General features: G+C 39.1%; 1 protein-coding gene and 1 long non-coding RNA gene across 7 annotated transcripts in view; both read right to left on the reverse strand.

The window, feature by feature from the left end:
- Positions 1–20,847, reverse strand: part of TMEM241 (transmembrane protein 241) — a 55,031-nt gene that overhangs the window by 19,480 nt on the left and 14,704 nt on the right. For all 6 annotated transcript variants that reach the window (XM_041714718.2, XM_041714716.2, XM_041714717.2 and 3 more), the window contains exons 7-13: positions 19,465–19,516; positions 18,672–18,720; positions 16,623–16,668; positions 15,634–15,669; positions 9,397–9,431; positions 8,083–8,152; positions 5,303–5,396 (exon numbers count right to left, since the gene is read on the reverse strand). In XM_041714718.2, the coding sequence (XP_041570652.1) occupies positions 5,303–5,396; positions 8,083–8,152; positions 9,397–9,431; positions 15,634–15,669; positions 16,623–16,668; positions 18,672–18,720; positions 19,465–19,516 (382 nt within the window). The remainder of the gene's footprint in view (positions 1–5,302; positions 5,397–8,082; positions 8,153–9,396; positions 9,432–15,633; positions 15,670–16,622; positions 16,669–18,671; positions 18,721–19,464; positions 19,517–20,847) is intronic.
- LOC140682407 (uncharacterized) lies at positions 971–4,815 on the reverse strand. The gene is made up of 2 exons (XR_012054109.1): positions 4,137–4,815; positions 971–3,783 (listed from the first exon to the last, which is right to left on the reverse strand). It is a non-coding gene; the product is annotated as an uncharacterized lncRNA (long non-coding RNA).

Genomic DNA, 20,847 nt, shown 5'->3' on the forward strand with positions numbered 1-20,847 from the left:
TGAACAGCCATTATACATTTGGGGGGAAGACTAAACCTGCTGGAGTATAAGTACAGCTGGTACACAGAACCCACAGATAAGAGATGCTTTCAGACACTCCTGCAAAGCCGCTTTCGCAATGTCTGGCAGCCAGCATTAAATACAGGATGACCTGGGGCATACACATCTAAAGTTAACAAACAAGGAACCAAAGCAGCTGTCAGAGGATGCTTTTATGTACTAGGGAGCCTCCAACACTGTTCAGATAAATTATAGATTACATAATAGTGCCTGGGATGTTTATATAGAAAATAGTTACATACTCCTGATCCTATTATTCTATATTTCCTTCCAACCCATGCATAGGAAGATCAGTAAACCTCAATGCAACTTAATTTCAGTTATTGAATTTCCTTTCCTCAGGTGAGGGAGGAAGAAAAAGATAATTCAAAATCCACTGACCTTCCTGTTTGTTCTTCCTGTTTATAACAAGCTGCTTCAATAGGTTCTTACTGGAAAGAAGCTGAATTCCCTACTACAAGTTTTTTAGGAAAACACTAAACATAATATGGGAATACGAATTCATAAGTAAACACTATCTTGCTCAATTTTTCCATTCTGTTAACAATTTAAATTATTTCTGCTGCTTAACTTTTAGAGACCCTAACATGTTTCATCACCAGATATAGATTGGCAACCTTAATCAAAACAAACTCACTGACAGCACTGTTGGAGCTCATTAGCATTCTCACCAGATGCTTATGTCTGTATATATGAGCATCTCCAGTTTTTTCTTTCTAGTACATGACCCAGGATACTAGCACAGCTTTCAAATTAAAACAAGAAATCTCAGTACAGCTTCAAATCCTTGCTCTTCTGGGGATTAAATCTGTGCAAGGCTATGACAAAGCATTTAGTATTTCTTGGACTTCTTAAAAACTTTTCTCTTATACAGATCACTGATTTTTTTTTTTTTTTTTTTGCATTCTCAGGAATTTATACAGATATGACTAACACATACACTATTTGCTTTCACAGAAAAAGTGCAGAGAGCATTTGTCACTATAATTATCACACAGGACTTTATACGATGAAACCTGTGCTTCATCTGTCTCTGTGCAAAGCAATGCCCTAACATGAGAGCTGTCAGAAATCATTACAGGAAAGAATTAAAAAAACTCATGCATTGATTAAGTCACCACAGCCAAAGTAAAGATTATAACAACAAGTTATAACCCAGCTTCAGGTTTTAAGTGAATGAAAAATTAGAGGGCAGGGAGGCCAAATATGTGGGCTTCACAAAGAATGTGTCCCTGGATGTGCAAAGCAGAGCTGATCAGATCTCATGGTTAATTTATTGGAAATGAAGCTGTGACAACGATCTCAGCCCCAGCTCATCAGTCACATAGATACAAAGCATCCAAATGGAAAACAGATTTTCCGATTCCCTGCACCTCCCTAGAGGCCTGTGCTGCTGTCTGAGGACTACAGCGTTCTCCTTTCTTGGCTCATTTGCAAGATAAACATATTCTGGCCTCAAACACTGCTCCTTTCCAACTGCTGGTGAAAACTCCAGTCAGTCTGAGAGATTAGGAGGATGATCTAGGGCACTACTCAATCCAAGAAAAATGCTCATGTGGGAACAGAAAGCTGTTGTTGTGACCAGAGGTGGTTTTTTTTTTTTTCCACTGGATCCCATTCTGCAAGTTCAGATACAAATACTTTCTATCTTTATTCTTTATCCACATTAACTTCCTTCCATTTCTGTTTTTTTTTAAGGGAGCCAGACACTTCGTCTTAAACAGATTTTTACAGTGCTAGTTAAATGCAGCTTTTCTGCACTTATTATGATTTAAGATGTGACTGACACAGCCCTCATACATGGGCAATGCCGAGCTGGATCAGTACATAGTTTTACCATTTTCAAACACCTGCAGGAAGTTGTATTAATGATCAGACAGATGGAACTCAAATCTTAACTACACAGTACATAAATTTATAGTTCCTTATAGATACAAGTCTCTTTGGGAGAGTTTTTTGGGAGCCAGTAGATCAGCCGCTACCCTTAAGGCAAGCTCCAGCTCAGCTCTTGCTTTCTGCCTGTCTGTGTCTGTCTCTGCTTTGATCCCATTCTAAAACTGATGTATGGTGCTTCCAAACTTTTCAAGCATTCACTGACTTTTAACCCCAAATCAACTTCATTGCAGCTCTTGGAGCAGCAGTTCCTCCATGCTGCTCATAGTCTTTAGATGGGTAGAGTAGAACCCTAAAATAAGTCAAGTAGCAAGCTTTAAAACTAGTGGAAGACATTAGGGAGACTGCTAGTGCTGGTGTAATTATTAGTAGTACAGACAGATCTCATGTATTCATTATTATTGCGCTCTTTAAACTCAAGATAATACATATAATTTGAGCATTGGATTAGAAGCTACAACAGGAAAAGGACTAATTGCTCTGTTACAAAAACCTTCCAAGTAAGATAATTAAACAATGTACATTAAAAAAGCATGCACTTTTAAGGCTGAAGAATAGATTAAATTCTTCCAGTAACACAGCGACAAGCTTTTAGTTGCTATGAAGGCACATAATTTCATTGACAACAGTGGCTAGAACAAACTTTGTATCACTTATGTCTAGAGATGGCCAAGCCCCCACAATCTAGAAACCCTTGAACTCTGGGAAAACTTTGATCCAATCCAGACTTTATGGCTTTGATCCACTTCCACTGGGATGGACCCAAATCTGCTTAAAATATATTTCACAACACATTTTTGCTTGCATTTTTTTACAATAGGTCATAAATACCACATGTAAAACCATTTACCCGCATTCATAACACCTACTAGCAGAGCCAGCTATTCCAATATCCAACCCAGAATGTTAAACAAAAAAAAAACAAAAACAAAAAAACCAAACAAAACCAAAATAAAAACACAACATCAATAACAAAAGACTCAAGAGCAAGTTTTAGATCAGCTGACTTTGCTACCACACAGTAAGAAGAAAGCTAAGGTGCTAAAATCTTTACAGTCAGAATGTTTGAAAGAAATTCAAGCTAGTGAGAAAAACCGTGCGATTTGTACAGTGGGGAACACCTTACAAAGCACAAACCAAGTCATATCACTACACTCTTATTATCCCAGGAAAAAACACTCATTTGACTATAGTTTCTAAAGAAGCACAACATGCAAATCTATGGTTTGGGGTGTGTGTAGGGGTGATAATGTAACAGCTTCATTCACTGTAGTAGGAAAGGTGAGATCACAAACCACATCGGAAGGTTGTGGTTTTCTGACCACCTAGCTGAAAGTGACAAAACTAAGTAAAATATAAGCAGGGAAAAGGAGTCTGAGAAGCTCTTTTGACTGCATTCACCACCAATAATTTAAAAACTGAGTTGTTAATAGCTTAAATCAAGTACAGCCAGACCCCAGATCCACAGATCATAGGATAATTCCAGAAGGAATGGACCTCAGGAGGTCAGACTGGGTTGCTAAGGACTTTATCCAGTTAGGTCTTGTAAATCTTCAAAGACGGAAACAGCACAGCCTTCCTGGGCAACCTCCGCCTTGCCTGACTTGTCTTTGGGGTGAAAAAATTTTCCCTTGTATCTAATCTGAATCTCTCTGTTTATTTCACACACCCCTACATAGCACTGTGAAAAGCCTAGATCTGTCTTCTGGATGATTTCTCCATAGCTACTGGGTGGCTGCTGTTTCTTAGGTTCTCCCAAAGATGTCCCTCTTCCAGGCTGAACAAGCCTGGTCCAGCAGCCACACCCCAAAATGCAAGTCATCCAGACCCCTGACTGTGGTAGATAGGGACAGGCGAAGCAGAAGACCACGGGATGTGACAGAAAGATAGACCCCTCCCCCTCTCCCTGCCCCACGTTATCTATTAACCCCAGAAGCATGTAGCCACACCTGCCCCGGTAACTTTCCACTCCCGACTAACCCCTGAGACCCCCCAACCCCCCTCTGACGTAGCAAAGACCCCCAAGACTATTTAAACCCACGAGATGAGATAATAAAGGCTTTCAATCGTCCACCAAATTGGTGCCAGCGTCTTTATCGATAGCCCGAGCGGTCTGGAGAGGCCAGACCGCCGTGCTGCCTCACCTGAACCAGGTCCCCCGTTGCCCTTTATAAAGGCAACACCTGACTTTCCTGGCAACCCTCTGCCAAACTCATTCCAGTTCATCAATATCCTCCCTGTATTGAGGTGCCTGAAAACAAGGCTTCCTTTTCCAGATGTCAACTAACAAGTGCTGAGGAGAAGGTCACAATCACTTCCATGAATTTACTGTCTATCCTATTAAAGTACAGCCCAGGATACTTTGGGTTTTTTACTTGACAGGGCACACTGCTGCACCATGTCCTTGATAGCTTGCTGTCTATCAAAATCCCAGGTCCTTTTCCACAGAGTTGCTTCCCAACTGTGCAGTTTTCCAGGCTCCATTATTGCCACCAACTCTTCCTTCCTATGTGCACGGCTTCACATCTGCCCTTAATGAATTTTCTAAGATTTCTGTTGGCTCATTCCTCCAGCCTGTCCAGATCCCTCTGTAAGGGACCCTATTCTCCAGTGTTATTGACAGGTCCTCCCAGTTTGGTGTCCCTTGAAAATGTGAGTGCACACTCTTACTTCTCATTCTTCAATGAAGATGTTAAATAGGAAAGTACCCAGGACAGGTCCCTGTGCCATTCCACTTGCCACAAGACTCCAGTTAGAGTAGGAATCATTAACCTCTACCTTCTGCACCTGATCCTCCAACCTATTTTTTTACCCCTCTAGTTGTCTGCCCATCCAGACTGTAGTACTCTAATTTTTATATAATAATATTGTGAGACATACCATCAAAAGCCCTGGTAATGTCAAGGCAAATGACATCTGCAGCTCTCTCCTACAACAAAAACAGTGAGAGTTCTGGTATTGTACATCAGAGAATTAGTTGTAACCCTTGGCTCAAGAAAGACACATTGCAAACTGTCAAAATGGCTGGTGTACACGCTCATAGAAGAAGAATTCTCCAAAATAACTCTTGAAAGTATAAGTTTGTATTACTGGGATTCAATAGTCCAAATCCTTAGCTGCAATAATCATCCCAGTTCCATTAGATGCAGTCTACATGCAGTATTTCATATCAGATAATGATCCTGGGATATTACACACCTGATATTTGTTGCCATAGCTCTACATGCAGGTTGCACAAAAAAGACCATGGAAGCATCAAGGAGGAATAGCAAGAGAAACTAGAGAGATGCAGAAATTCCTCAGTTATCCTGGGAGATGCACTGTGTTCTTGTGAGGGTCTTTTTCTTACCTTTGCAAGGAAACTCCAGGCTGCATATTGCCCTGAGGTTGTGCTGCTTTTTAACTTCACTGTATGCAACATCAGAAAGAATCCCAACAGTCCACTGCAAAGGATGGGGAAAGCTTGTTAATAAAATATCTTCACTTCAACTAAACAACCTCTTACAGACATCCTGGTTTTCCTAATGAAGAACTGCACTGTTAATCCCATTTGTAGAATGAAAGATGGTGGACGAGAAGCTTACATTATGTTCAGTACACCTAGTGTTTTGTTCAGTCAGTGACTAGAATCTGAATAAAGTAAGTCTGACACTCATGGCTGGTGTCTAATGCACTTGCATAATCAGAAAAATAAAGATTATTGAAAACATGAGGTGAAATATTAACTTCAGGCATTGAAATGGCTCTGAATAACAGCAATGCTAATTTCAGTAGGAACCACACATATTTGGCAACTAACGCACTTCAACCTCCACAGAGCCTTGAACTGAAAAAATAACCACTGGAAAGTTTCTGCCTGAAGCTTTTAAGCTGTTTAAACTTAATGAAGCCAAAATTCCAATTAGGAAGTCAAATACATTTCTACTGTATAACAAATAGATGGCTCAGTAGTGCTGGGAACAGGATACTCCAAAATTTTCTGCTGACAATTCAGAGAATTTTGATTCTTAAGTCTTACAGGAGAGCAGTTCCCAGTACTCCTGTAGCCAAGACTACCCTTAAAGAAATTTTGTTCCTCATCTCAAGCAGACTTTATGGAGTTCATGAGATTTGGCTCTGGATTTTGTTTCACTTCTGACATATGTACAATCCACTGATTGGGAACCAGTGGAACAGTGTAAACCAGCAAGCAGGGAACAGAAAGGGACTTCAAAATATTTAAGGCACAAATTACTGTGAGGCATAAGAGATTACAAAGTGCTGTGGGAAGCTGCACGGGAAAGGAGATAGGATCAACACAGCACACAGGTGGTGAAGCAAAAAGTGCCTTGGTGTTCACAGAGGGTGTGGTGTTCTGGATAGCGATGCCATGCAGTTGGTCCCCTCTCTACAGCAGCAGGAAGGGTGGCAAATGGTGGCTCCTCAGGCCAGAAGTTCTGTGCTGGGCTCCAGTATACCAGCCAAGTGCTGTTCCCTGCACAACACATTCCAAGTTCCATCCCAGCTGCATGTCCATACAGGCACCAAAGAGCAGGGTAAGATATCTTCCCAGGACTAGAAGGCACTGAGAATTTTTGCACTGAGCCATAACACAAGATCCTTTGGGATGTATGTGAAGTCTGAAGCCAAGGAAGCAGATGCTGCTTTGATGACAAAAGATAGGCCTAAACTCAGCAACCTGTTGCAGAGAATGGAGCATTAGAGCATTCCACTCCAAGAAATGAGTGAGTTCAATGAATCAACATCGCCCATACTTTTAAGAGTCCAATAGCTTAAGTTTATTTCACATCTTCTGCCCTGCTGTGAAGTGCTCTCAGTCATGGAGATTTGAAGATATTTAGTGCAACTCAAGAGATAAAAAGGTGAAACAGTGAAATATAATACCTAAAATATTGATGCCACAGTTAACAGCAATTTATTTCATTAAATAAATTGAGCACTTGCACCTTACTGCTGATGCTTCAGACATTCTGCAGAGGCAGTAGATTTATCTGCATGAATTACCCTTACCTTACATTGCACAGTATTTCCTCCAAATCCCATATATCTACAAGGACACTGGATTATAAAATGTAGGAGAGCAACTGAGATGTTTGTTTCTCCACCTAACCATTCCTTTCCCCTTCCTGTAATGTACAGTGCTATCTACTACACATCTACTGAAGGTGAGCCAATGGAAACAGAAGTGGGAAGCTACCACAGAGGTAAAGTTCTAGTGAAGTGAATGAGAAGAATATCTGGCCTAGATAGATATCTGTTGCAGTATCCCTGCAGTTAGACCTCATCTTCAAGAAAAACGGATTTCACCTACCTACAGAATAACTAATTGTGAGTTACTTGTAGTGTGGATAGACTACACTTGGAAAAAACATAACAAAAACCTATGTACATTGGAAATTATTTAACAAACATTCTCAATATACTCTTTCAACAGAAAATTCAGATACAAGTCAGAAAATCCCTTTCAGGAAATATTTTTGCCATTAGTTAGCATGAAAATATCTTTTTCCCCCTCTTAAAAAATACTTTAATTTGGTAAAAGACTGAAGGGGGAAGATAGGAATTTTTAAAAAAATTAAGATCTATGGGAAACATATTTATGTTGTCCTGTGAGAATTATGCCAATATGCAGTTAAATTTTACTACTGAAAAATAATGGAACACTTGTTAAAGTTTTTCCTTTTTACCCAAAACAACATTCTGCCAAATAACAAGGTGTACAGGCAAATAAATCCACGGACACCCATATACAGCTGAAGACTAATACTTAGTAATTGCTGCAAACAGCAAGTTTGGGCTAATCTGACTACAGAAATATTTGAGAGATGCTATGTATCAAAGCTTGCTACATTGGGTAAACATTATTTTACTGGCGACTGGGAACTCTCTCAATCAGAATGCACACACTCAAGGAAACATACTTTCAGCACATTTGAATCCTAGGCCATCAAATGCATATCCACAGACATGCAAAGATTTATTCTTTGCAATTCTACTGGCTTATGGCAGCAGAAACTAGTATAAGTAAGGCTTTACATGCTACAGAGTTTTTAACTGAGAGTATAGGCTGGAAGTCAACTGAATCTCTTATTTTGAAAACATTTACATGACCTGTTATAGAGAGGTTACCTGGCACAGCAGCTGCTATGAAACCTGTAGAAGTACAGGAATGGAAAATCCAAGGCACTGAAGAGATCACCTGAGGGACAAAGCAATACACTCAGTAGGTGGGAAAAAAATTACCCACTGTTACAAGCAATGCAGCAGTAATTACATGAACATCACTAGTTTAACATTCCTTTGAGCCTTTACAGCTGGCTGACTTTTCATTTATGATGCTTTCCACATTTATGGTGTGTTTAATGATTTCTCTCTGACCTTGCTTCTAGCCAGTTCTTGCCTTTGGTTAAAAAGGGGAAAAGTGATACCTAAGAGTATTTATTCTTTTCCAGTATTCAGAAGGTCCTGCTTAAGCAACAGTTGCCAGTGGACAGACATGTACCATATCCACTTCTTTTATTACGCAGCATGTGATAGCTCCTACTGAAGCAACAGGAAACACAGACATATGGTGGCTGCTTCCCTCTCTGGCATTTGAACTCTGTAACACAGAGCATGTTGAAAGGTTTAAATAGTTCTCCTAGATCTAAGTAGAGCTCTTGAGTACTTGCATTTCCAGGAACCTGGGCTTGGGTGCTTTTAGTGCCCATTCCAGGAGTTCTCTGGCCTTCAGGCTCTACAGATTTGCATGAATCTTTCACTTTTCTGAAATAAAGGACTGTTTCACTTAACATGTATGTCTGTCCCGGTGGGGGTTTCCTATATACACAGTCTGTACCACAAGGAAAAAACGAGAATTTATGTTACTTTAAATGCTTCCTTCTTTGTTTTTCTGGCTGAACAAATGAAAGCAGCATATGATCACCTTTACCCTCCTAATTATGGCCAGACCAGAAGGTAGGAATATTAGCCACCATAAAATACTATATTTCGCAATGTTTACCTCCTGATGTGCTGCTACTTCAAATAGTGCTATGGGCCCAAGCAATGGGATCCATGTTATGAAAGCAACAAAACAAAAACTCTGCATAGCACTGGGGACAATGCAGAAAAGGAAACTCAGCTCTATCTGGACGGCTGGGGCATTGCTCTGAAGAGGACATGTTGGCTTAGGGAATCCTTGTTCTTTACCATGCACCACCTCAAAAACTGTTCTTTGTTGTCAGTCCCATATTGCTTGTTTGCAAAGGAGAGCTAAGAATGGTATTGGGAAATATCATGCAACTTACACCAAGTTATATACGCTTCTCTCCTCTTCCTACATGATAACATATTATTGGTCATATTCAGGGCTAAAATCCTAAGGGTTTGGTTGCTAAAAACATGCATGGAAAGCAAAAGCAAAATGGAAACCGAAGAAAGGAAGAACTCAGTTCACTTTACCTGCTGGATGGGATGCAGAGGCCAACAGCACCACACTAAAAAAAAAAAAAAAAAATGGATGCTACAGAATCTATGACATGGGCTGAAGATTATAAATTTAAAGTTTTGTGTTTGTTTTTTCGTAGTGAAACTTATTCCAGTTAAGTAGAATAACTGAGACACAAATACCAATTAAAAGAAAACACAAGTTGATTGAAAAGGAATGTCTCGGGTCACCTAATAAAACTTCTGACCTAAAGCAGGACTATCACGAATATTTGATGATGCCCTCTGGTTCTGTCTTAAAAAGGCATTTCTCAAAAACCTACCAGCACTGAGATTCCACACCTCTCTGGGTAACTTTCCCGGGGCCAATCCACCCTCCCAGCAAAGAAGTTTTTCCTGCTGTCCCATTTTTAAATCACCAAAGTTGCAATGTATGGTTGTTCCTCCATATTATGCTGAATACTGCATGTAGACAACTTTAAAAACACATGAAAATAAAACCAAGTACCAGCCCAAATTATTCACACTTTCTAGATACAACTGAACAAGAAAACCAGCTGTGATCAGTTCTTTATCTGAAGTATTACCACTTAAGTTTTCTGAGGTCTTAGACCTAACCCTTTTGAATTTGCAGTATAGGTCCTACAGAGCCTTTTTACTGTTACTGATTCTTCTCGTAAATTTATTTATTTATTTATTTATTACATTTTTCATTCCAAATAGCTTCTAAGGCTAGAGGGCTACAAAAACATTCTGAGGTGCTGTGAGATGGGATAAGCATGCACATCGGTAGAGCTACAGCTTCTTCCAGTTACCAACAACATCCATCCATGACAAACACTAAGGACAAAGGGGAGAAGAAGAAAAGAGTATCTCGAGAGTTTGCGTTTCGGTAAGCAGCAAGCACTGCACTTACAGAGGTAAAAAGACATTCATTAATGTTATGGATGCTCAAGCATTCCAGGCAGCCTCCCTTTTCCAGTGTTAACACAGCTACCATTTCCAAACCTGGTCTCTCACCAGTTGATCCCAGCTCTCTACATGACCAAGCTTCCTAGCTTGGTGACCTGCCCTTGGCAAGCTTTGGTGGACCCCAGCATCAGTCACAGAATCACCTGCAGCAAAAGGAACTGCAAAGAGCATGGAAATCCCATGGCCAAGGAAGCCACGGGGGAAGCTTGTCACTGAAATCAGCTGTGGAACACAATAGGCTGAAGGAGGAAAGGATTTATAAGGGACAGAAAGGCAGGTATTTTATGCTTCACACTTCACAAGTGTTTGAAAGGCATAAGATGGTATAGTATGTTCATATTCTCAATATTTATATATGTTTTTAAAAGATATTATTGCCACAAAGGTATTAAACAAGGCAAAGCAGATCACTTGCAATAGGTAATTTGCCCTATCCCTCCTCCCCACACATGGATGCTCTCCCTGTAAAGGGATGCCAAGAGTAATTCACAATAAACTGGCTCAGTTCCTCCATTTCCTGGTAAAGAGAGAAAAGGAAGCAAAGGTCTACTGCTTTTGACTGAATAACAGACAGAATAGGAGACTGACAGGGAAAGTGAAACTGTATCAACAGGGATGAGAAGTAGGGCTAACTCCACTTGTTTTTTGAATTATTACATTGTAAACAAAAACCCACTGAGATTGGGAAATAGAGACAAATTTCCTTCTGCAACTAAGAGGAATTGATAACCCTAACAGACATCCCAGGTTCTGGTCCAAATAAAACAACAGGAGAAGACAAAACCTTAATTGTAAAGTGCAGGGCAGGTTAAGGCAAATGGATTAGATGGCATTACAGCTGCTCTGGAGCTCTGCTCTGAATGAAGCATCTGTAAAAAAGACACGATGAGGCTGTAAAACCAGATTAGGGATTCAGAGGTTTCTAGCAGGACAGCATGGATGGATATGAGGCTGCAGCAAAAACAAATTCTGTGTGCCGGATTCCCCTGCTCCTCATTTTCCCATGTACTCAGTACTGAGGGCTGGGTCACTCGTGGTTTCTTTTCTGGATAAAAAGAGGTTTTGTCAGCAAGAAAAGTAATTTATGCCTGCAAAGCTGCTTTCCCCAATTGCAGAAAATCTACTGCAGCATTTTTAATTCACAAAAGTGACAGATTAGCAGCTCTTCCAGAAGCCAGATGTAATTTTGCTGCATAGAGTAGAGCCTTTACCTCATGACTTTGTCAATGCCATTTATTCACCATTTGAAATTCTCCTGTATTTGTTTATCCGCACCAATGGCTGCTAGGCCAACTATGCAAGATTTTTTGTGACCAAATTTCAGAAAGGAACAGGTATTGGGATGGACCGAAAATTTCTTGTAGGTTTTCAACAAGAAGTAAAATATCTCTACCTGCTTCAGCATAGGAGAAAGCCCAAGAGGAGATACTACCTGCTTCTAAGACATTTATGTGTCACTCAACATGCCAGGCAGGCATTACTACTCCTCCTCTCATGCTACTCCTCACCAGCTAATGGGGAGAAATATGGCTCCCCTTTTATAAAAAGTGGGGGAACAGAAAGGAATAAAAGAAAATGTAAGATTACAAGAAAAAAAAAGCACTAGGAAGTAGGACACTAATGCAGAAATCAGAGTACAGAGAAATACAATACTTCAGTTTAAAAAAGGGGGTGAGATCAAGAGGATTGGAGGATTAGAGGTAGGATCTTGGAAGTACATTGACCCTCTTCCTCGCTGCCCCAGATGCTTAAACACAAGGGAGAGGGATGAACTGGCACTGAGAAGCAACATTACCCCTCCCTTCTCTGCATAGCACAGCTCTGCTTTCCCTCCTACACTTGTTCCTGGCCTGGCTCCCTTTTTAAAAGCCATTGAATAATCACATTGGAAGTGATGAAGTGAGAACTCCAGACTTTCAACATCAGCAAATATTTCTTCAGATCTGTTTGATTCTGGAAAGTTCCCATTCATATACATTTACTTAGGGTGTTCTTTTCTTCCAAACTGCTCCAGATTTCAGAACAAGAAGTAGTGCATGGTGTGTAAGGACAGCATATGTTAGGAGACTGCTCATTTCAGTTGCACTTCTGGAAGCATCCAACAGAGCCTTCTCTTTTCTTTATATATATATTTTTCTTTCTTTTTTTTTTTTTTTTACTCTAACATATTGGTATATTCTAACATCCAGTAATTTGTGGCAGATCTTTTATTCTGCTTCATGCAGGCAGTCTCTACACTCAGTAGAGTACAACTGTGCTTTCATACAGAACTGCGAAACACTTTGCACAGCCTCTATTACAATAATCCTATGTATTTTTTCCTATGTATTAAGAAACATTTCTTCACTAAAAGGCCTTGGAATCAAGCATTGGAATAGGTTGCCCAGGGCAGTGTCTAAGTCACCATCCTTGGAGGTATTTAAGAGACATGTGAGACTTAGGGATAAGGTTCAAGGTAGTGCTTGGTTAATGCACTCAATTACCTTAACAGTCTTCTCCAATCTAAAAGATAGGATGATTCTAAACACTATCGGGCTGTGTCCACATAGCTGCATGTCTGATCTAGATTAGAAATAAGGAGCTTTAAACACCTATTGATAATAATTTTAAGAGGAGAAAGTTGTACTGATACCACACTAGCGAGTTCCTTCATAAATCATAGAATCATATAATCATGCTTGTATAGACAAGACCTCCAGTACACATTAAACTGTCCTGTCCTGGAGGTGGAATTGTGATCCTGTCATGGCCAGAACAGTCCTTGAGAAGGCCTGAGAAGAGGAAGCAGCATATACCTTAACACCTTCACAAAATTTACTGCTGGGCACCCTCTGACAGAGATAATCCATGTCTACAGTAATTCTGACCCAGAGCTACATGTGAGGAGTTAGTGCTCATTCAGAGAACATTCCTTTAGTCAGTGATATTTAAAAGCAGTTTTGATTGTTTCCTACAGAATTTAAGTTTGTGCACTAAAGCTGTGGGTACACAGCTCCACACAGCTCTCAAACATGCTAAACAGCTTCATCCAGATTTGGGAAGTGGCAGTGGTCTCCGAGATAACTACATGTGCAGGGGTCTCACACAGAGGCTAACCCTGCCAGTGCCTCCTGCAGCAGGATTCCAGCCCCATTAGACACTGGAGGTGACACATCATGGAGGTTGCAGACATGGAGAGAATTTCTGCCAAACTTTACACCCTTTCAAACATCATTAGCTATTTTGACAAAAAAGAAAAAAAAAACCAAAAAAACAAAACAAAAAAAACCTCTAAAATAATTCAGATGTCACTTATCCCATTGTCCCATTGTCCATGATACTGCTTGTTTTCCCTAGGCAAAATGAGATCCAAATGCTATGGATTGTGAACTTTTCCAACACATAGGAATGTATACATAGACAGACACACAGACATATAGATAGACCCAAACCAAACAAATAAGCATCCAATTTGCCATCTCCCTTAAGCCACCTGTTTTCCAGCAGGTTGCTTTGCACTATCATCTTGTGAGCTACACTGACCTTTAATTTGGAAGCTTTGATAATAAATTTTTGCTCTTAGACAGATGCTGAAAATAGGCATCTTCAAATTTGCATAAATTCATTGTTGGATTGATTGTTAGTTTCTTTTTTGTAAAAAGCACAGTTTTAAATACATATTGCTGCACCTCACAGTTCCTTAGCGAGAAGTTTCTCCCTTTCAAAAGCTTCCAAATAAATTATCATACTTTTCATGTAATGTGGGACTCCTGCTCTCTGCTGGACATAAGTTCACAGACTTCAAAGGACCAAGATCATGAACTAACAGAAAAGCAGCCCAGGCCTGACTTTTCAATAAAAGCTGAAAAATTAAGGACTTGGGCCAAAATCTGAGCTTAAAGATTCAGGCCTAGATGCAATTTTCAACTAAAATGACAACTGAGAAACAGTCAGCCAGCTGTCAAATGAAAATCAATTGATTTTACTGCTTGGTTCATGATTTCCCTTCAACACAGAGAAGTTGCTACATCTCATTCCAGACTTCATAGGTTATTTCTGCATGTGGCAGCATATTTGCAAATTCCATTACTAATTCTTCCAAAGTTTCAATAAACACACCTACCTTTTTTGTGTAAAACTGATTTTCTTTGCATTTCATAGTAGATGGAAAACTGACTTAAACAAGAGCCTACTTCAAGCAAACTAATACCCAGATATTGTCCATTAATGGGACCCTGGTGAATCATAAAGGCAGGAGCAGAGGCCTGCATTACCTATTTACAGAAATAGGAGATATGATTGAACTAAGACAGAAAGAGATACAGTGTTATCATATCGACTATGCTCACAAGACAAATGGGAATTGAAGGAAAGCAACTATCACACATTGGTGTCCCTGATGTACTTTTATCAAAGATTTTTCATGTGGCCAGACAAGAGCATATATCCATCTAATCAAATAGACTAGCACAACTTCACTTTTGGTATGCTTATTCCCAGCTTCTGCTCCCTCTCTCACTCCTTCTGACCACAGAAGGAATTTCTTTGAATTTGTTATTCATACTTTGTGTTCCCAAATGACTTTAGGTATGAACCCAAGAAAAGAGGCCAACATATATTAGATCTGATTTCGGATGGAAGAGAATTGAATCAAGTTTCTAGATGCCTTATTTGAAATAAAGCCTTACAAAAACCTAACACAAGCCATGTACTCTGAATGTCCTGGTTTGTGTCTCTTTGAAGAAAACACTGGATTTTAAAAAGCGGGGGAATCTGGTCAGTGACTCAGACTCTTTCACTAGCTACAAAATAATACACCACTCTTCTATCTCCAAATCAGAAAAACAACTGAAAGTCAGAATTACTCAATCCCACTAATGGCACTCTGAACAATCAGTTACTGCTCATGTTCTTCGCACACAGTACTTTTGTAATCACTACCTCCTCTTCTGGCAATTATGTACAAGTTTTATTTTCTGAAGTGGGGAATTGCCAGGGAGTTACTCTGTAAATATTATTTCTGGAAGTGATAGATCACTTGTGCACACAGTGATTTAAAAATTCAAAATTAACACCTCGTTACCTCCTCAGGTATATATTGGCAAGTCCATCTACAACTGGAGCCAAAAAAATTCAGCTGCTAAGTCATTCAGCTTAGCGCTGTTCTTTCAGTGAACGTTCTGCTAAATAAATGCATTTAAGTAGTGGTAGCTATGAGTTTCTTCAACAAGCCAAGGTTGAAAATGAAAACATATACCACATAAAACCAGCTCTGGTGTATCAAAGACTTATTCATTTTACCTGAATACATAGTTGATGTACTGTTGGTCCAGATCACTGGGAGAGGAGGCAAAACAAAAAAGGTGTTTTTTTTAGCAATGCATTTCATTTGGTGTAGCAGATCAGTATATTAAACATAATATACAGTAATGCTGTAATATTGCATTATGTTAATGTATATAATATATAATAAGGTTAATATTAGGTAATACTAACATTATATTATACTTATATACTTTATAAAGATAACATAGGAATAATTTTATCAAGATCAATCAATTAATTATCAATTAATCAACATATTAATTTATACAGGATCCACACATTTCTGTTATTACTGTCAGTAGGAGTTTCATTTAAAGTGAAGATAAAGTGAGACTGATTAAAATTTAGACCCTTTAACCAGAGATGGAAAATAGTTTTTAAATAAATAAGCTTATCCATGCATGTATATTATACACCACATGCAGTGCCAACATACCCATCTCCATCCATAAAGAAAACTGCAGATTACAGACACTGTGAACATGCAATGCCACCTGATTCCAAGACTTCTACTATGTGGTTGCAGTTCTAACATGCACATGGAATTAGTGCAAGGTTCCAAGGTGTTTAGGGTAATCAGGCATTCCCATCCTGTGGTAAGCCACCAGCTGCTGAACACTTTTGAGACTGTCACAAAGGCAGATACTGACAGATTCAAACCATGTAGCTTTCCACGTGAACACAGCTTCGTATTTCCTCTTAACACCTGTGCCAGTAATTAGGGGTTCTTTTTCCAGGGCTGAGTCATTACCCTTGGATAATACACTGTTTAAAACTAATTCAATGTTCCAGTTAGCAGTATAACTATCAATAACCACATGCTGTTACCACCAACAATAAATAAGGCTCATCTTGCAAGAGAAGTCATTAATGATTAACCAGGAGTGGCCCAGCTCCTGCTGATCATGCAGAGCTCCCTACATCACAGTCATCTCTCTTTATGAAAGAATAAGAAAACACATTACCTTAAAGATCCAGGTTTCCACAACTTGTGAAATACTTTGTAAGCCCCTGTAATTGAAATGACATGTCTAATTGCCGTATCATGCGATTGTTCTGACAAACAACAGCTTGTTTGGCTGTGGTACTGGCAGATGTGGAACCCCTCTGAATTACAGTTTAGCAACAGAGCACAAAGGATTCCTAAACCACGAGTAAAATGAACCTATTGCACCAAAATTAATGGTTTTCAAAGTGTTATCAGCTCTGAGCACAGTCACGCTTCGTGGTTCTGCTAGTCCTTCTGAGGATGAGACATCTACTAGCTCACAGCAACAACAAAGGAGAGATTGTGTGTTTGTGGATGGTTTTGTGTGTAAATACATACAGAAAAGTGTCACAGAATGGGTTCTTCAGCCCACACCATTTTGGGGGTAAATTCTATGATATATATGATCATCTATGATATCATAGAGCTGTCTGGTCTGAGCCATCTGTCCTATTTAAAGTTCTCTCAGATTTAGTGTCTCCAGGTTCTTTACATCCTCAACCTACCATCTACCTCCTGTTAGCTTCCATTTCTGTCCTGGGTAAAGATTCGAGCACTTATGGAAGAAATTACACAGCTTCAGGCTCTGTTTTTTCAGATCCTTTCTTCCAGGCTTTGGGGTAATTTTTTTGATTCATAGAGAAAACCAGAATATGAAATGTCAATCCAGTAGAACACTATGAAATAGATATCCTCAATTCTGCCTCCATTACACAAGTTGAAGGGTAGACCACACATCTTTTCTGTAATGCTCTGTCTTGATTTACTATTAAGTTAGTTCATCTATTTGCCCTCTCTCGGAGCACCTTCATTCCAGTTGATAGGAAATCTAATTACACAAATAACTCCCAATAGCGATATCAACAACTCTCAAAACCAAGAGAAATGGAAGGCAGCTATATTTTGAGCATAAACATTCTGTTGGCACTTCCTACACATTTCAAACACACAAATGAAGCATTCTGAAGACTCTCTAAGCAATTTTCCACCTCCATGACCAAGTATTGCTTTACAAATGAGACTCCTTGGCTTTGAGAAAGCAAGAACATCACTCATCACACCAAAAAAGTATTTAAAGTGGAAAATCCATAGCTTTTACTTCTATATAAATGAACAGATGTTTACCATATGATATTTCTCAAAAAAACACCAAAACTATTCTTATTTGTATGTTAACAACATTTCAGATGGGGATCTCTAGACCTTCCTAGATAGGAATACATACAAACATATTACCTATGCTCAGAAAGAAGGAATATCCTTAATCTGCAGACAAGACTTAACATATGAATGAGTCACTCACTCAGTATATAGTACAGATAAGAATCAAATACAAGTCCCTTATTATCCACCAAAATATTCCAAAAACCAAAACCCTCCTATTACTGCTCTTGTTTTCTTCAGATTTTCTAGTCTGACTGTTTCTAAATTTTCAGGGAACAACTACTATTTATCCAAAGCAATGTTTGGTCTCAAAAAAAAAAAAAAAAAAAAAAAAAAAAAAAGACAAAAGAAAACATGATAGGTTATGCAATTCATTGTAAATTTTTTTTTTTTAAATGCATATAATTGCCTAAAAAACCTCCAACATTTCAACATCCCTCCTCTGGGACCATAGTCCATGATATTTTAGTATATTTTTGACAGTTTTTAAATAAAATCTTTGTGTGCAACAAAGCTCCAAGTATAAGCTATTGCTTTTTTTTTCCATGTTTCTTCTCCCCTCAGAAAGAAGTCTCTCTCAGTAGGCAACCATCAAAAAACAACCAGAAAAGCTTAGTTCTGATTAAACTTGTATGTGCATTTTCTCATCCACAGTTAACAGACTGCAATATGCATTGTGTTCTATTGTTGTTTTCAGCATAAAAGCTATAAAAAGAATGCACTTTCTTAATATTTACTGATCTCCATTCTTTCCAAGTGTTTCTAACATATCGAGTCTCAAATATCAGTAACTTCATAATAAAGCTGGTTTCTCCAACACATTTACTCTTCCTAATTCTTTTTCTAGAAGAAAATTACTTACCAACACAGATCAAGTGAATTAGAGCCCATAAATATCCATTTGGATCAAACTGAAATAAAGAACATTTACATAAATAAAAGCAGGAACATGCAAACATACATATGCAATTCCCCTGCAGTTAGCTTTGCAAAGCAAGTACAGCGAGCAGGAGCTGTGCTACAAAGAAAGGGAAGATGACTAAAGAAGACTAGGAAGACTGAAATTCTTCTTGTCACACTCAGAAACCTGGCATATGCCAATTATGCAGGCTCTCAGCTAGTCTCAGCAAGGCTAATTCTATTTCAGATGTGTACACCAATTTCCAGACTCATCTGACTTCAGATATTAACTGAGGCATCTAAAGCAAGGAAGCAGCTTTCCTAGGTCTCCAAAAGAGACTCTCCCATGATTGGATCTTTTGTGAATGGAGCATTCTCTGGAGGCACCTCCTTTCTTTCTCAGGTAGCTACAGAAAGCATGTACAGTGAATGCAAAACTAATTCAGGAAATTCCTGAAAGTACACACAATTAATTCAAAACTAAGTGATTTACTGTAAGCACTATTAAGAAGTAAAACTGTGGTTTCCCCAGATGCCACCTTCACCAAAGAGGTGTAGGTCCACACTGCTCAGAGGTTTTACTATGATGCAAACACAGTAAACCCAGCAAGACTACAACACAGCAACAGGAAACATTTACAATTCCCTTGCAGGAATCCTACTCAAGCTTACCAGTAAAAGCTGCATCCCTCATACGCTACCAAGGTGTCAAGCATCAAGGCCTAGCTCAAGCTGCTTTACAAAGCAGATCTCACCTGTGTGTCACACAAAGGAAGGCACACTGCTGCTGCCAGGAGGAACAGCACACTGGGGAGAAGAGAAATTAAAAATAAAAAGCAAGAGCAAAAGCTTTCAACCTGGATTTCTACTCCCAGCAAAGCAGAGGCAATTCCACTCCATTTTACACTGACACTTCACTTGTTTAATTTTCTTATTCTATGTTTAAAAAATAATTTCTGCCACCAAAATTTTTACATAATGCATTCTTCATAACTTGTACACAGTAAAGTTTTATGGGAAGCGAAGCAGCACAAAACACCTCAGAAGTGATAAAATCAAAATTTTTTGGTAGAGAGTATATTTCTTCACTAGCCATCTGGCTTCCCTAGGCTTTTTCAAAAAGACAAAATCAGCCAATTTCTGGATGAATGGCTACCAAAAAGTTCTTTAATTGACACTAACTGGCTGTTACAGCAATTCCAGCAGATGTGACTCCATTACAAGTGACATTGTCAGTCCAGAGCACAGAGCAAGGTGGTGGAATTGACTGGTATACACTGGAAATGTCTTAAGGACAGTACAAGTCCTCTCCTAGTCCACCAACTTAAGCTAAATAAATTCTTAACCTGTGGCTGAGTCAGTATTTCTTTAAGCTACAGGGAATACACTGTGGAATTTCTGTGGACTGTCACTATTAATATTAACATACACATGGTTTTGCACCTTATTTTCCTACTCTCTAAGGACATGGGAAAAGACAGAATAAAGATTATTTTTAAAATTGTATCCTTGAGAATAATCCAGTGGTGAAGACAAGGCCACATAGTCAGATAATGGAAACAACAGGAAGAAATTAGGAAGATAATGCCTCTAAGTACACTAAATAATAACCCAACGTTATCCATCCAAAGTACAGCTAAAATATTACAGGATGTGGAAGACAGCAAATATCCATTCTTCAAGGGGATGTGGGGGCATAGAATCAAAATTTTAACACGACTGGTTGATTTCTGTTTGTCCCTTTCCATCTCCTTTTTGAAGCCTAAACAACCAGGGCCACCAAGGGTTGGTAGTTGTGCAGCTTAATATCACAGAATCACAGAATCATCAAGGTTGGAAGAGACCTTCAAGATCATCTGTCCAGCTGTCAACCCAGTGCCACCATAATCACCCCAAGTGCCACATCCGGAAAACACTTCCAGAGCTGTGACTCCACCATCTCCCTAGGCAATTTATTCCAATGCCAAACCACTCTTGTAGTGAATTTTTTTTTAAATATCTAATCTGATTTTCCCCTGGTGCAATTAAAGGCCACTTCATCTTGTCCCTTCATTTGAGACCCGGCAGAAGAGACTGACCCTCACCTCGCTATTAATGATTCTAGTAGAAATGGATCTCATTTACCTTTCATTTCTGAG

The sequence above is a fragment of the Taeniopygia guttata genome, chromosome 2 (genome assembly GCF_048771995.1).
Source record: "Taeniopygia guttata chromosome 2, bTaeGut7.mat, whole genome shotgun sequence".
In the NCBI taxonomy this organism is placed as follows: Eukaryota; Metazoa; Chordata; class Aves; order Passeriformes; family Estrildidae; genus Taeniopygia; species Taeniopygia guttata.